The sequence below is a fragment of the Rousettus aegyptiacus genome, unplaced genomic scaffold (assembly GCF_014176215.1).
Source record: "Rousettus aegyptiacus isolate mRouAeg1 unplaced genomic scaffold, mRouAeg1.p scaffold_m13_p_11, whole genome shotgun sequence".
NCBI lineage: Eukaryota > Metazoa > Chordata > Mammalia > Chiroptera > Pteropodidae > Rousettus > Rousettus aegyptiacus.
In genome coordinates, this window is record NW_023416286.1 from 42,933,976 (window position 1) to 42,949,676 (window position 15,701).

General features: G+C 43.7%; 1 protein-coding gene across 5 annotated transcripts in view; it reads left to right on the top strand.

Moving 5' to 3' along the window:
- PLEKHA2 (pleckstrin homology domain containing A2) overlaps nt 1-15,701 on the top strand; it is a 65,965-nt gene that overhangs the window by 39,434 nt on the left and 10,830 nt on the right. For all 5 annotated transcript variants that reach the window (XM_016127377.2, XM_016127376.2, XM_016127381.2 and 2 more), the window contains 7 exons: nt 4,611-4,659; nt 6,079-6,176; nt 11,144-11,284; nt 11,822-11,968; nt 12,277-12,345; nt 12,739-12,809; nt 14,140-14,203. In XM_016127377.2, coding sequence (XP_015982863.2) covers nt 4,611-4,659; nt 6,079-6,176; nt 11,144-11,284; nt 11,822-11,968; nt 12,277-12,345; nt 12,739-12,809; nt 14,140-14,203 — 639 coding nt within the window. The remainder of the gene's footprint in view (nt 1-4,610; nt 4,660-6,078; nt 6,177-11,143; nt 11,285-11,821; nt 11,969-12,276; nt 12,346-12,738; nt 12,810-14,139; nt 14,204-15,701) is intronic.

Consider the following 15,701-nt stretch of genomic DNA (forward strand, 5'->3'; position numbering starts at 1 on the left):
ACTACCCTACCCTCCGCTTGTGTCCCTGTCTATCAGGGCTTTGCCTTCAGCAGCTCTAAGGAAGACCCCCCCTCGCCCCTCCACCCCCCCCGCCCAGAACAGTGGTTTATGTCAACAAAAATTACTCCCCAAATATTAGAAAATGGAAAGATTTCATTCATGTGGACAGTTTGCAAACTGGGGAGATGCAGCTTCTGACAGAAATTAAAAGTGTGTTAAATTTTATAGAGAAAGTTCGTGCCCAGGTTCCCAGTTAGATCTTGTTTTATGTAAGCGTATCCACATTTGTGCAGTTCTTATTGGTACAAAACAAGCAATGCTGATTCGTCAGCATTACACATCCTGATTGGTTGTTATGGAGCAGTGTTGATTAGTTGGTTTAAATGTTAAGAGGATATAATTATGTAGTTCCGATTGGACAATGCAGGTCTCAGTCCATTGGTTGAAAGATAAAACCAGGAACTCCCTTATAATAATTGACTCAGAGGGTGTAATGGAGCAGGGCATAATTTAGGAAGCTGAGTTAAGTCTGAGGTTCTTTCCAATATACAGAGTACGTGAGAAGCCCCTGTCAGCAGATGGCCACTAGACTCATTATTTACAAAGTGTGGGCCCTCAGTTGACTATTAGGAGTCCATCTCAGCAGATAAATTCCTTCTCAGGGTTCATATCAAATGAATCTTTTATCTCAGGGTCCAACCACATACTTAACTTTTTGGGTGGGTCATGAATTCTTTGGAGAGTCTTGTGAAAAGTATGGACCCATTTTCCAGGCAAAGTATGTATAGTGTGTATACACTGTGGTTTTGCCTGTAATTTTAGGGCTCATTGACCCCATGATTGGGCCAGAGACCCCTACTTAGAGCCCCTCCAGTCATTCTTTTTAGATGGCTGCTTCTCTTGCTCTTGGTGCCACCTCATGGAGCAGGCTCACTCTGGACATGGGGGCAGAGTTTCACCAGAGCTGTAAGACCTTGTTCTGCTGCTGCTGCTCTGATTGAAGGGCCCCAGCTCCACTTCCGGCCAAAGGCAGACAGGGTGGGGCTGGCTAGCAGAGCCCTGCCACTGATGAGCTTGCTTCTCCTGTGGTCTGTTTTTGATCTGATAAGAGCAGGTTCCTGAGAGTGTTTCACTGTGGAGCGGCCTCTGTGTCACTCTCTGAGACCCGTGCTCATTTTCCCCTTCACATCCCCGACCTCCTCTCACTGCTTGCATAATCTAGGATCTGCTAGTCAACCACAGTTGTGCAGGTACTCAACTGTGGCCGCCTTGGAGCATGCAGATAGTTGCGCTTGCTTGGCTTCTCTTACTAGAGTTAGCCTGTCAGTAATACTTCTTCAGGATGTTCTGCTCCTTCACTATGTCTGAAGGAAGCTGCACAGCCTAGCCTGATTACCAGCTGGTGGGTGTGTGGGTAGAGGGGTTATGCTTCCCAAGGGACAAGGATTCTGCTTTCACAGTCACCAGGATGTTAGGGAGGCCAGAGCTACCTGTCCATAGTAAATGAGACCCCTTACTTTAGTAATTCTCTCCGAGGGGGAGATGATGTCATCATCTTCTTTTGCCATTCTGTGTCTATAAGAAGGGGTCTAGTAATTTCATTTCAGCTCTGTTAATCAGGTTACATCAGGGCAGAACTAGAACTGATGTTAATTTAGCAAGGAGCTGCTTTGTCAAATAATCCTTCTGTGGTAAGCTGTGAGGCAAATTATAGATGTGCATGCCTATAGTCATGCATACGCCCTGACCGAAAACTGGAGAACAAATAAAAACAAACAATAAAATAACCAGGCAATCTCTTTGAAAGCCACAGTTCCTGTAATAAGCACGTGCATAGCATTTTTGCATTATAGGCAGGTGATACGTCAGAGTCAAAGTGGACTGTGTCATCCAGCCAGGGTGAAAGCTTCCACTGATCGTGCCCTTTATAGTTGATGGTAACTGTCAGGTTCTGGGAGAAAGTCTCCTTATATGCTGGAGAAGGTCTCAGAGAGCCAGCTTTTCATTGTTATTCCAAAGCCAAAAGTAGAGTAGCGTGAGATAAGTGGGTTCTAAGAGTTGGGATGGCTAAGACAGTCCTATGATGCCTGGGGTGATACAGAAACTAAGGGCAGGAGCACAGGAGTTTATGGGCACAAGGGCTGGCAGGAACATGGATGCTTGGGAACAGAGGAAGAAAATGAGTCACTGACAGATCAGAACATCAGGTGCAAGCAGAATAAAGGCATACACTGTGGTTCAGATTAAATTCCGGGGTCTGAAACCCAGAAAAATAAGATATCATGGGGTCTAGGACTGTGGTGTCTCAGAGCTCCAGTGCACAGTTTCCGGGAGTGGTGAAGACTTGCCTGGGTTTGAATACTTGGCATTTGAACTTAGAATGTGTGGGTTCACCTTTGCTTAACACTTCATGTTTTTCAGGACTATTCAGGCTTTCTTAGGCCTGATGGTTTTCACCTCACATCATGGTAAACATTTCAGAACATACCCACATTTCTTTTCTCTTTTTTTTTTTATCTTATTTTATTTTCTTTTTTTAAAAAAATTATTTTTATTATGGTGACATTGATTAACAAAATTCAGTAAGTTTCAGGTGTACAATTCAAAAGTAAGGCATATATATATATATACTGCATTGTGTATTCACTGCCCTAGTTAGATTTCTTTCTGTCACCACAACACATTTCTTACTAAATATAATTGTTTAGCTGTAAAATATTAAAAAGGATTTTAATCATTTTACTTTTGGAATGATTTGGCTATGAGTAACTCATTTAATTTATGATTGGCTTTAATTTTTTGGCAGACTTCATACTCGTGGCATCTTGTGAAGTAAAAAATCAAAGCTACTAATTATTTTCAAATGTAATTAAATTTTAGTGAATGTTTAAATGAAACATTGATGAAGTTGACTTAATGTGACATCTTAAAGACATTTATTTAAGTACTTGTCCATGAGATTGCTATAATGTTATACATTTAATTGAGTATTGATTAATGTTAAGGATGCCATATTCATTTTGTATATTGGAGACCAGGCATTTTTTCAGGTCTCATATAGTTTTTTGTATGCCCATGAGGCACTCCCCAGGCTCTCAGCATTTTGCCCATAGTGCCAGAGATGCCACTCTGGTATTAATAACGTGGAATGGGATTTTAAAGGAAATGAGATATAAGAAGCAACAAATGGTTTTTCTTTTATTGAGCAGCTTCTGTGTGACAGAATGGGTTAAGTGCCTCCACCTGCACTATCACATTCAGTCCTCACAGTAGCTCTATGACAATATGATGTTGTCCCTATCTAGTGGAATAAGAAATGAGAGTCACACAAGTGGGACATCTGGGATTTGAGCCCTGGCCCTCGGGTACCACAACCAGGCTATACTGCCCATCCTTCCTTTGATAGACCACTGCCTCAGTTTCCATCTTAAGTATTCGGGGCAGGATTAATTTTGATTGTTAAGGAATCTGGACAGGTCAACAGAAAGAACTTACAGCCAAGAGTGAGAATCCAGACAGATTGGTGGGTCAGTCTTTATCAGACTCTTAGCACCTGTGAGCCAAGAAGAGACCTTAATTTTGACTTGAGAATTTTTCTTTAGCTCCTGACTTCATGCCTTCTGTTAAAGTGAGAGCAAGTAGAATGCCCTTGGCTGGAGAGGCGGGGAACATGGCAATGTGAGAGTAATTCCTAGCCTTGGTCCTGGGAGAAGGTAGCTGGCCCATTAGAAATCCCAGTTACAGTGGTGGAGGTCTGCTCCAGGGAGGTTCAGCTTGCATCAAAGGTAGTCACCTAATCTTTGTGGGCATATGAGATGGAATATGAGTTGCGTTCCTTTATCTTTTCAGTGTATTTGATCCTGAGTGAGGTGGGCTCACGTAGGCACATACTCAGGAATGTACATGCCAGGGTTAGGATGGAAAAAGCAAGATGAAATCAAATGGGAGGTATAGAAATCTTTGTACTTTCTTGTGCCCTTTTCTTAAATGCATAGTTATGCTCTCAGATTCCATCAGCCCCTCTTGGGACATGTGAGAAGTACATGTTTTGATGCTTAAGCAATCAGGGTAGATATATAGGAAATTGATCGGTGTGTCCAAATGTAGTGAGAGACATGCTGCCTAATCTCTCTGTGAGCTCTAATTGGAATCCGCATTGCAGCAATACTACTTTCAGTTTGGAGAACTGTTTAAGGATGGGACTTGGTGGTAAAGCAGGGAGTGGAATCTCACTAGTGTGATTGGGGCCAGTATAGGTTTTGTGGTTCAGAGAGAATTTTGTCAGGACTCAGTAGCTTTTAAAATTGCTTTGCAAAGGTAAAGATTAACACAGACATCAAGATAGTGATCATTTCTGAAGGGTGAGGATGAGACTCTCTCAGAGAGGGGTGAAAGACTTCTAAGAAATAGGACTGAGAAGGTCCTGTTTTTTCATCTGAACGGTGAGTACAGGGTTTTCACTTAATTATTCTTCTTTAAAGTGTTCACATATATTTTATCTATGCTTCTTTTTGGAAGAAAAGTTTCACAATAAAAACATTTGGAAAAAAAATGCTTTATAACACCGTTATAAACGTGTTCATGTTTCTTTTATTTTTTATTTGACTTAGGTGAGCATAGCTACCCCAAAGCAGAAACCAAAAACTCCGTTTTGCTTTGGTGAGTACTCAGCCAGGGGATGGGTTTTCTGAACACTTCTACAGCAGCTTCCTCTTTTGCACAGTGACAGTCCTGTGATCACATGTGACTTCCGTCACAGTGATGTGCCTGGGTCTCAAGTGATGCTGCTTTCCTTGGTCTTGCCACAAAAATTATTAATAACATAAGACAGAGGTATAGGGACCAGTGGGGTTCCAGGTTCTCCTTGACTCCGCTGGGCAGAGTGCAAAGTATTGACTAGAAGCTTCTAGGAACCCTCATCTCAGAGCTCAGTGGTGGTATGCTCAGGAAACGTTGAGACTTGGGAAAGTTGGGAAGATAAGAGAAAAAAAAGGAGTATTCTTATGGGGGTCTCAGTATTGCCAAATGAGTGACAGTGTTGGGGTAACACAGGAAACAGGCACTCAGTGGGTGTCTCAAGTTACTGAATCATCAGTATTTATTTGGCTCCCACTGTGTTTTTAGTACTGTACTAAGTGCTACAAGAAATGCTAACAAATAGTTTCTGTTGTGTATCTAGGGTGATTCTGAATGTAAGCTCATGAAGGCAGAGATACTCCTCTGCTTTATCACTGCTGTATTCTCAGCATGTAGCATGGTTCTGGCACGTAGTAGATCCTTGGTAAATATTTATAGAGTAAATGAATTTGTGGAGCTACTCGATTCTGTGTCTGCCTCATGGCTCTCACCTTTGTTAGTTTAGGCTTATTTATGCTAGGAGAATAAAATGGCCCCTTGAGCTGTCCTCTCTCCCAGCTTGAGATTGGTTCAAGCTTCCTTGGTGCTCTCATTCCCCTATCTTTTTTTTCAAGTAGCATTGCTAAGCTTAAAAATGGCACTCTCAGATTTCATGGTCAGCAGATCTATTTTTTAAAAAATTATGAATCCAGAAGTAAATTGTTGACCTAATGGAGTGCTCAGAGGAAAGGACAGGTTGAAAATGAAGTCAAGGTCACAGATTTGATTATTTGATCTCAGGTAAGCTTTGTTCCATTTCCCAACCACAGACAAGACTCCTAACCCAGGCCAGTAGTGTCGGTGGAAACAAGGAGCACTGGGACCATAATGATAAATGTATCATCAGGAATGTAAATCTGTTTGCACTTCTGAAAAGTAGTTCGAGCATGTGTCTTGTTGATGGCAGACTGGCAGCCTCATCACTGCACAACAGTATATTAAGGTTGTCGTTAATGTCAGGCATCATTCTTGTGGCCAGTGGAATAATCCACACTTTAAAGAAAGAGAGCATTTTAGCCTGATGCTTCCCGAATATTCATGTGGTGACTTCGCACTGTGGGAAAAGTCTTCCTCTGCTTTGTGGGGACCCTGATACTTCAAGAACCTTAGTTTCGTGGAGTCTTTTTGTGTTCCATACGTCCTGACCTGGAGTTTTCTCCCTCTTACCTGTGACTTTTGCAGTCATCAATGCCCTCTCTCAGCGGTATTTTCTTCAAGCCAATGACCAGAAAGATCTGAAGGACTGGGTTGAAGCCCTGAACCACGCCAGCAAAATCACTGTAAGTATGATTCCTTTTCCTTTCTGGAGGGGTTCAGTGTCTCTTCCCAGCATGTGGCCTGTTTGGGTGAGGAAGAACTCTGATGGCAGCAGGGACTTTCTCAGAAGCTTGTTCCCGATCCAGTTCCCATACCTCTTCTAACACCTTGGCTTACTCACCACAAGTTGAACTGAAAGTTTGAGGTGGAATCAAGTTCAAGGGGAAGTTCATGGAGTGTCTACTTTGTGCTTCTGGGAGGGCTCCTGGTCAGTCGTGTTTTGGGTAATGCTGATTCAGAAAGTGGTGGCATTGGAAAATGGATTGCTGACTATGAGAAGTAGAGTAAAGGGCAAAACATAAGAAGGAAGTCAGAATTTGTCCTGGCTTAAGGGAATACTCTTCTTACTGTAAGAGCTTACAGTAAGTTACACCCACAAGCCTGTCCTTCCAAAGCATTCCATTTAAAAACATCACGGAACTAATTCACTAACTGTGCTATCTATAAGTGCTCTCACTTTCTTTGACTTGGTTGACGAAGAACTCATTTCTTCTTCCTTAGACATACAGGGGTAAAAAGGGGAGAAGAGTAGGAAGGAGGAGAGGGAAAACTTATATTTTGGAAAAAAAATAGACCTTTAACCAATAGTCTAGACTGATTTGTGGTATAGTAACCATGGTTTGTTTATATGCTGAAAAGTTTTATTTTCTGTATTATAGTCAGAAATGCTTACATTCTAGTGACTTCCAGTAATAACCATTATGCCCTGGAGCAGATCATTCTTCATGTATCTTAGGGTTCCTGTGCATGAATTAATAGAATAAATCTGTGCATCTATCTAGCACTCGTAATGCTGGACTCAAGGAGAGTACAATTCAGTCATCAGGGCGGTTTTGCTTGTTAGCTTATTATTCTGATAAACCTTGGTAAACCCAAGAAAAGAGGGCAAAAGGACAGGAGGGAGGGAGATTGCTGCTAACTCACAAGTCTGCTCACCCATGTACTTGTGCACATGACTACTAGTGCCGATTTCAATAAAAGTTTTCTTCATTCATGTTGGGGTCTTCGCCTTTCTGTGTCTTCCACAATTTGGGCAGTTTTTTCCAGTGTCTAATAAATACCTTGTTCTTATTCATTGTTTCCTCCTGGATTTCCTCTGTTTCCTGCCTGGTTAACTGGGCTACACATCCTGTACGACAGCAGGGACCCTCTTCCCTTTTCTTTTGTGCCTTGAGCATAGAGTTGCTCTGATCACCTTGTTCCCCCTGCCTCTTTTCTGGCCCCCCACGGCAGAAGTTACAGGCTGTGGGAGTGGAAAGGAGCATGATGGTCCAGAGGCGGGAAGTCCAAAGGCCTTGTGTAATGTCAAAGCCTTCTTCAGGGTCTCCACAGTCTCCAGGGTCCCTCTCACTGTCCTTGTTCCGTTTATACATCCCTTCACTTCTGCCAAAGGTCCTGTGGGACAAAAGGAAGAGGAGGGGTACCCTTCTTCCTCCTAATCTTTTTGTGTCCTGAAAGGGCTTAGTTTTTTCTCCACTTCCACATCATCTTATATTGTGTATCTATCCTTCCTTAGAGATGCTGGATAGATGTGGGACTGGGATACCACATGGATGACATACACACTTATTTTAGCCCACTTTACGTGCACAGTGAAGTATCATGCACTTCAGGGGATACAGGGATGAAAGAGGGAGCAGATAGCGTGTTGAGCCAGACCTTCACGTGTGCCATACGTTCACCCCTCACATCACTCTTGTGAGATAGGTGCTTTTACTGCCATTTTTCAGATGAGGAAAATGGAAATCAGAGTCTTGCCCAAAGTCTAGAGGTTAGTAAGTAGTAGAGCTGGGATTCAAACTCAGGTCCCTTTGGCTCCCAATACCTAGGAGTTTATAAAAATATTAAAAATGAGCAACAGCATTAAAATAAGTTAGATTACATACCACTTTATATATACATGGCTTCATTTTGCCTTGTAAAAACCCTAAGTAGGAAGGGCAAGTGTTATTATCCCCATTTATAGATGAGGAAATGGAAATGCCTAGAGATCAAAGTGATTTCCCCAAGGTTATGGACCCAGCATGGATCTGGTTTTTCTGCCCACAGATCACTGTTCATATTATGCTGAGGTCATTGAGTCCTTATGATTGAAGAAAATGATCAACATACAGTTTTTAAAGAATTAGTCTCTCTCAGAGTATTAGTATTCCCATATTTGTTTTCTAGAGCTACTGTAACAGACTGGTTGGCTTAAAACAACAGAATTTATTCTCTCGTGGAGACCAGAAGTCTTGAATCAAGATGTTAGCAGAGCTGTGTTCCCTCTGAAGACTTTAGGGGAGAATCTGTTTTGCCTCCTCCAAATTCTGATGGCTCCCGGTGGTCCTTAGTGTTCCCTGGCTTGTAACTGCATCATTCTATCTCTGCCTTCGTCATTGTATGGCCTGTGTGTCTGTGTGACCTCTGTTGTTCCTTTAAAAAAATATTGGTCATAGAACTTAGGGCCCACCATGAACCAGTCTAAGCTCATCTTAATACCATCTACAAAGATTGTAGTTCCAAATAATATCATCTTCTGAGGTTACGGGTAGACAGTTTTGGGGGACATTATTTAACTCACTGTCTTTTTCAAAAGAGTTGAAAATTGAGCTGTACAAGTGAAGCACAGCTCCCTCACCCTCACCCACACATCCCCAAGTTGGACTATCACTTCCAGCAGTCTAGGCATGTCTGGGGAGAAGGAAGATGAGTTCTCGGAAGCTTCATTTCACATTACAAATGAATCCTTGTGGATCTCTAGCATCAGAGAACAGGCCACGGGTGGATAGAAGAGGGTACACCCTTAACTAAGCCTCTGGGATATGGCCAACCAAAAGGATGACCTAGTTTTCAAGCTCTGTAGCATAGTTTATGTTGAATTTGTCCTCAGTAGGCTGATTCAAAGTCTCAGGAAGTGGAAACAGTTTTGGAAAGGCTCTGGGTGGCTAGAAGTAAGTAGCCCATGATATCAGGGCATGAACGGGGACAAACGGCTATTCTGTGGGCAGAAGACAAGAAGATTCTGACAGACAACAATAGCTAAGCATCTATGAGGCATTTGCTAGTCTTTGTTAACTAAAAGGCTTTGTCCCTACTTCTTTCTTGGGTTTTAGGAATTCATTTGGGTCACTTGGGAAGAATTTCTGCTGTTCCATGGTGATTATACCCCTAAACACCCAAGTTATAACAACATACCTAAAGACTTCTATCACAATAGCAAAAATTAGAGAAATTTAGGAAGGGTGGTAAGTAGGTAGGTAGGTAGGTAGTGGTATTTAGCACTGGAGAGTTAGCCAGTCCTTGGGCAAGTCATTTTAATGAGCTTTCATTGACCTTATCTATGAAATGGACAAAATAGCACCTACTTGATAAGATTGCTTGAGATTAGGGATAGTGCAGTAAAGAGTTTAGTGCATTTCTGGCACTGAGTAGAGCCCCAAAACAATGAGACCTGCTATTCTCAGACAGCCATAAGGAAAAGACAAGGTGGATTTCTGGCCCAGTCAAGTGAGGTGGTGGGCAGAGGTCACTCTTGTCTATGTAAACTGAGAATGCAGGCCAGAAAGAGGGGTCTCATTATTCTGGGTTTCCAGTGTAATCACAGTGGTCTTGCTCCTTTGCAAAGGTACCAGATGGAGTGGTCCTTGATTCCCCTGAGCTGTGAGTTCTTGAAAGATTCTTTGGTCTTTCTAACTCTCAAGGCTGTAGAAGAAGCAGTAAAGGGTGTTGGCTTTTTTCATGCAGTCTGTAGTTATTTTCTGGTAGATCCACACAGGGCGCTAAGTTTTTGTGAATGAGAGGCTTTGTTATTCCGTATACACCATATAGGTCCAGTCTCTTTCCAGTTATTAGTCATGGCTTTGGCCAAATGACTTGACTGTTCTGGGCCTCTCTTTTATTCTTACTAAATGAAAGATTTTATCAGAGTTTGCAGACTCTGGTATAAATGAGTGAAGTGGGTGAGGAGAAAGCAAAACAACATAAATGAGAAGAAATGCTACCTGAAACATGGCCTCAGTGCAGAGAGAATGGCTGGGATGGTGGCAAACTGGAAAATGAATTCCCCATCTAAAGAGAAGTGCTGCTTATCTGGGAATCTGGATTTTATATGAAATGTCCTAAATTTTAAGTGTAGCTTGGAAACACACTGCATAGGACAAAGAAAGCAATTTGTTGGGCCAAGTCTGCTTTTGGGCTCTCCGTTTGCAACCTGTGGCCTGCGGTCTCAAACCAGCCATAAAACTTTTATGATTATATGTACATACTCTCAGAGAGGTTGAGTGATTTGCCGAAGGTCACTCGGTTAGTTAGTGACCTGTCATGGGTTATTCCCCAGGCCTTGGGCTCCAAAGCTCATGCTCCCTAATTCTGTACCATATACCACACGTGGGAACCTGCGCCCCTGCCTAGCATACTTTCTTCTGTCTTCACATTCCTGGTTCATTTTCATCCTCCAGGTTACCGTTTACACATCTGCTAACACTCCATTTCAAGCAGTTCCCCTGCTGTTATCTAGCTTTGCTCCTGTTTGTTTTCTTCATGACACTCACCACATTTTGTAATTATCCTGACTGTTTTGCTGTGCAGTTTTTGTCAAGTGTCCCCTACTAGCATCTCCATGCCGTGAGGGCAGGACATGCGTCTAAATTTGCTGTTTTTATACTTTGTTCTCTTGCCAGGGAAGGGCTGGCTTACAGTAGGTGCTCAGTATGTTTTTTGAGTAAGTGTGTACGTGAGTTTGTGTGTGTGTGCGTGTGCACGCAGTGTGGGGATGGCTGGCAGGGTTCCTCTTACTCAGATATTGATTGACAGAAGGCCTGGGGAAGAGAGGAGCATCTTACTATAATTTAGTACATTAGCTTTCGTTGCTTTTCCCCAGCCTACTTTTGGCCCCTGCTTTTCCTAAGCTTCTGTATTCTATTGACCATGATGCCATCATTCTTCCCAGGTACCCAAACTTGGGAGCCTGCCCCTGACGACCGAAGTTCTCAAAAGCCTAGCCATTCCTTCAGCCTCAGAGAAGAAGCCGCAGGTGGCCTACAAGACAGAGATCATCGGAGGGGTGGTGGTACAGACGCCAATCAACCAGGTGCCGGGGCCTGGGACTGCCAGGGGGTTCTGGGGTGTGTGATGTTCTGGTGTGCCAGTGATGTGCACAGAGGACCGTACTGAGAAAAGGGTGGATGGGAGTTTGGGAAGCCAGTGCAGATGGAGTGGGCAGGAACATACAGGTCTGGGGTGGGTGTAAATAATGGCAGTAGAGAAATTGAGTCCTCCACATCTTGAAATTGTGTGGCCAGCACAGTTTGGCACCATATATAGGAGACTAGCACATATTGACACCATGAGGAGTGAGGCTGGAAACAGGCCCCTGTCTTTCCTCTTCTGGTTTGCCTTCTCTGTCCTTCTCTTTTTCCTGCCCAACCTCCCTGAGCTTTATTCTGTGAAAGTACCAGGTACAATGCCTGATGGGGGCAAAGTAACTATATTTTCTTATTCAGTTCTGTGACTGCTGTAGGGGGCAGAGACGAGAGATGATTCAGTCAGAGGAAACTGGGTTGGGCAGGGGCTGTGACTATGTAAAGATTGAGGGGGAGATGCTAATCCTGACCCTGTTTCCTTGCAGAATGGTGGGGATGGGCAGGAAGGGAGTGAGCCAGGGTCCCACGCCATTCTTCGAAGGTCCCAGAGTTACATCCCCACGACAGGCTGCCGTGTTCCCACTGGGCCCCCCCTCATTAAGAGCGGCTACTGCGTGAAGCAAGGGAATGTGGTGAGTATCAGCACTGGGGCTGGTTACTCCCTGGAGCCTGTGGATATGGGTGTAGCAGAGGGGGGAGCAGGCTGAAAAGAGGAGCTGCAGTCCTCCATGCTAGCCGCTGCCCAAACCATGAGAGGCTTGGAACCAAACGCTCTCCCCTGCAGGTCAGAGGCATTGCTCCTGATTGAAAGAACTTTTTGTCCCCTACTAAATGTGGGAGCCCAGCTTCCATGGGGCTGGGTCCCTGGGACCTTAGAACTCGAATACCTTTGAGTGCTGGTACCTTTTCCTAATGTCCTGTTTGTTACTTTTTATTTCAGCGGAAGAGCTGGAAACGTCGCTTCTTTGCACTCGATGACTTTACTATCTGCTACTTTAAGTGTGAACAGGTTTGTAGTCACTCTGAGACCCTTCTAAGAGGTCATGGAAGGGAAGAGGCACATGAATAATACCCACGTGTGTGTGCATTAGTAGAGACATGGACATGCACAAACAAACCTCAGAGGTGACTGTCTTACCTCCATCCCTCCTGTGTGTGCATCTTTGCAGTGACATTAGAGTGGCCCGAACTATTTCCCTCCTATGCAATGAGCTGTTTCGTGGTCAGAGCCACAGAGCATCTTAGATTTTTTCTCTCTCTTGATTCTTTTGGGAATTTCCCTTATTCGCAACCTGGTTTTAGTTGACCATCTCTGACGAGAGAGGCACATCGGTCAGCTTAGTCTTGGTTGTGGCATTACTTGGACAGCCTCATTTACCTATCTTTCTGTCATTTCCCCCAGGACCGAGAACCACTGCGTACTATATTTCTCAAGGATGTTCTGAAGACCCATGAATGTCTGGTCAAGTCTGGGTAATTGTCTCTGCTTGTTCTCTTTGATTAAAACTCTCATTTGTTCTCTTAAATCTTCATTTATGACTCTTCAAGAGCCTTCTTCCAAGAGTAAGGGCCAGATCTTGAGGTCTCATGCATGACCCACTGTATCCTGGCTGATGCAGATGTGAGATCGCACTGGGCACACTTACCGTCTTCCTATTACTTCACTCTAAGTCCTGAGGAGACGAGCCTATGTAATAATTTTCTGGTGGAGAAAAGGAAAGAATATAGGAACAAAGAAGAGGGCGGTGCTGAAATGCTTCAGGTGTTAGAGTTAGATGCTTATTCCACAGGAAGACTAGGGCTCAGAGGGGGGACTGTGCCCTAGTCCTTTAGAAGAGGCAAACAGTAGTGGAATAATTAAAAGCATAGATGCTGGAGTCAGACCTGGGTTCAAATCCTGATTCTGCCATTAAGTAACTCTGGTACCACAGAAAGTCTTATAACCTCTCTGAGCCTGGATTCTGTCATCCATCAAGTGGTGAGAGTTAAGTTCCTCATTGGATTATTGTGAACTTTGGATGAAATAACGCTCAAAAAAAGCACTTGCACAAAAAAAGCACTCAAAGAACAGAATGGTGGTTGCCAGAGGTGAGGGTCAAAAGGTACAAACATCCAGTTATAAAATAAGTAAGTCCTGGGGATGTAATGCAGAACATGGTGACTATAGTTAACAATACTGTATTATATGTTCGAAAGTTGCTAAGAGAGTAGATCTTAAAAATTCTCATCATGAGAAAAAGTTTGCAACTATGTGGTGATGGATGTGAACTTACTGTGGTGACCATTTCAAATATATACAAATATTGAATCGTTATGTTGCACATTTGAAACTAACATAAAGTTACACGTCAATTCTCTCCATACACACACACACACACACACACAACACCAATAAAATTTTTATCTACTTAACTGAAAAAAAAAGCCCTCTAAACAGTGCTTTGCACAAAGCACATCGTGCATATTAGCCACTAAAAGAAAAGCAACAAACCAAACCACAACTGTAGGCAGTGCGGGGTGTGGTGAATATTAGGCAGAAGGTTTTAGAGATAAAGGAGCTTTATCTTAATAGGACAGGTGTGGGGAGGGCGGTTCCACGGGGATGGTGAAACCTCCTGAGATCCTCTAGGAACTGAAGGGAGAAGAAAGCCCTATAATGTTTTTTGAGGCAGGCGCTAAGGAAAGAATGGCCTGGGAGCCCCCTTCTTATGGTAGAGGGTATTGGTGCCTTTACTTAGGACAAATCAAGTCCTCAATGTGTATACCATCCTGCTGGTAAATTCCTTTCTCTTTCTCTGCCTAGTGATCTCTTAATGAGGGACAACCTGTTTGAAATAATAACAAGCTCCAGGACTTTCTACATACAGGTAAGAAGGTCACTAAGGAGACTTTAACATTCCATTTCTGTGAATAGTGTACTCATAGGCCTTGCTTTTTCCTGTGCTTTCTCTTTTATTTTGTTCGAAGTTTCTAGTTGGTAAATTTAGCCCCTGAAAGTCAGTCTGAGTCCCATTTTATTCTAAACAGGATGTTTGCCAAAAGCTTCCCAACCATAAAATAATAAGAGCAAGTTGAGCCACCGTACTGGGGAATGTGAGCATGTACCAGCTGTTCTCAGCTGCAGGGCGCCAGCTAAGCAGAGAAAAGGAGAACTGGCCAGTGGTTTCACTTCTCCTTTGGAGGGTATTTATAAGCTCCGCCTGTGTGTGGTCATCACTGTGTGCGGAAGGACAAAAGCACAGAGGCCCCTGTTCAGGCACCAGGTGCAAAGCCCAGCTGCACAGAGAAAACCATTGTTTGGGATCTGACTATTCAGCTATCAGGAGCTTCTCCCCTCCACCCACTGCTTTGGAGTTCTCCCAACTCCTAAAATCATAAGAGCAAGAAAGGCAGATTTCCAAACAGGGCCTAGACTTTCAGGGCCAAGTCCCTACCCTCGCCTGCCTGGAAATCCACAGAGTGCGCCTCGGTTCTTGTAGCATCATGTTAGTGCTGCATTTCTAGTATTAAGATAAGACATCATGTTGTGTGTTGGTTTAAATGAGGGGCCCCTCAATCAACGCTTTTCAGGGTTCCCACTGCACTTTCCTCTGTTTCAAGCATCACTCTCCCTTCCACAAGGTCACCCCCCTTTCACAAGTTGATGGGTAGCAGCTCCAGCTGTCCTGACTCTCTGAGCTGGTCTCCCTGCCTGAGCCCAGCAGACAGGCTGGCAGCCTTAGCCATATGTAGGTTCCATTCATTCAGACAAGCACTTGCCATCCCGGAAGAGACAATGTAAGAGAGCTGCAGAAATTGTTGCTGGGGTGTTAAAGCTGGCTCTATTACCGTTCAGGGGTAGAGTTTAAACTGTAGGTGCAGTAAAAAAGTATTTCCAGTTCTGGCATTTAACAGATAGTTGTTGAGTATCCTCAGTGTGGCCAGGCATTTTGCCTCATTCTGGGAACACTGCATTAAATAAAACAAATCCTGAACTGGAGAGAGAGGGGGTGGGGAGGGGGAAGGGGAGAGAGAGAGAGGAGGGAGAGGGAGAGGGAGAGGGAGTGTGTGTGTGTGTTCGTGAGAGAGAGAGAGAGAGAGAGAGAGAGACAGTGTGAGAGAGAGAGAGAGAGAGAGAGAGAGAGAGTGTGTGAGAGAGAGAGAGAGAGAGAGAGAGAGTGTGAGAGAGAGAGTAAGTCTGTGTGTGTGTGTGTGTGTGTGTGTGTGTGTGTGTGTGTGTGTGTGTCAGATAAACAGGCAATAAAAATAGTGTGATGGGATGGGGGAGGGAGTGTTGTCCTGATGAACGCAGAGGAGTTTTTAGGGCAGTGAAACTATTCTGTATGATACTTTAACGGTAAATGCATGAAATAGATCTTTACAGCA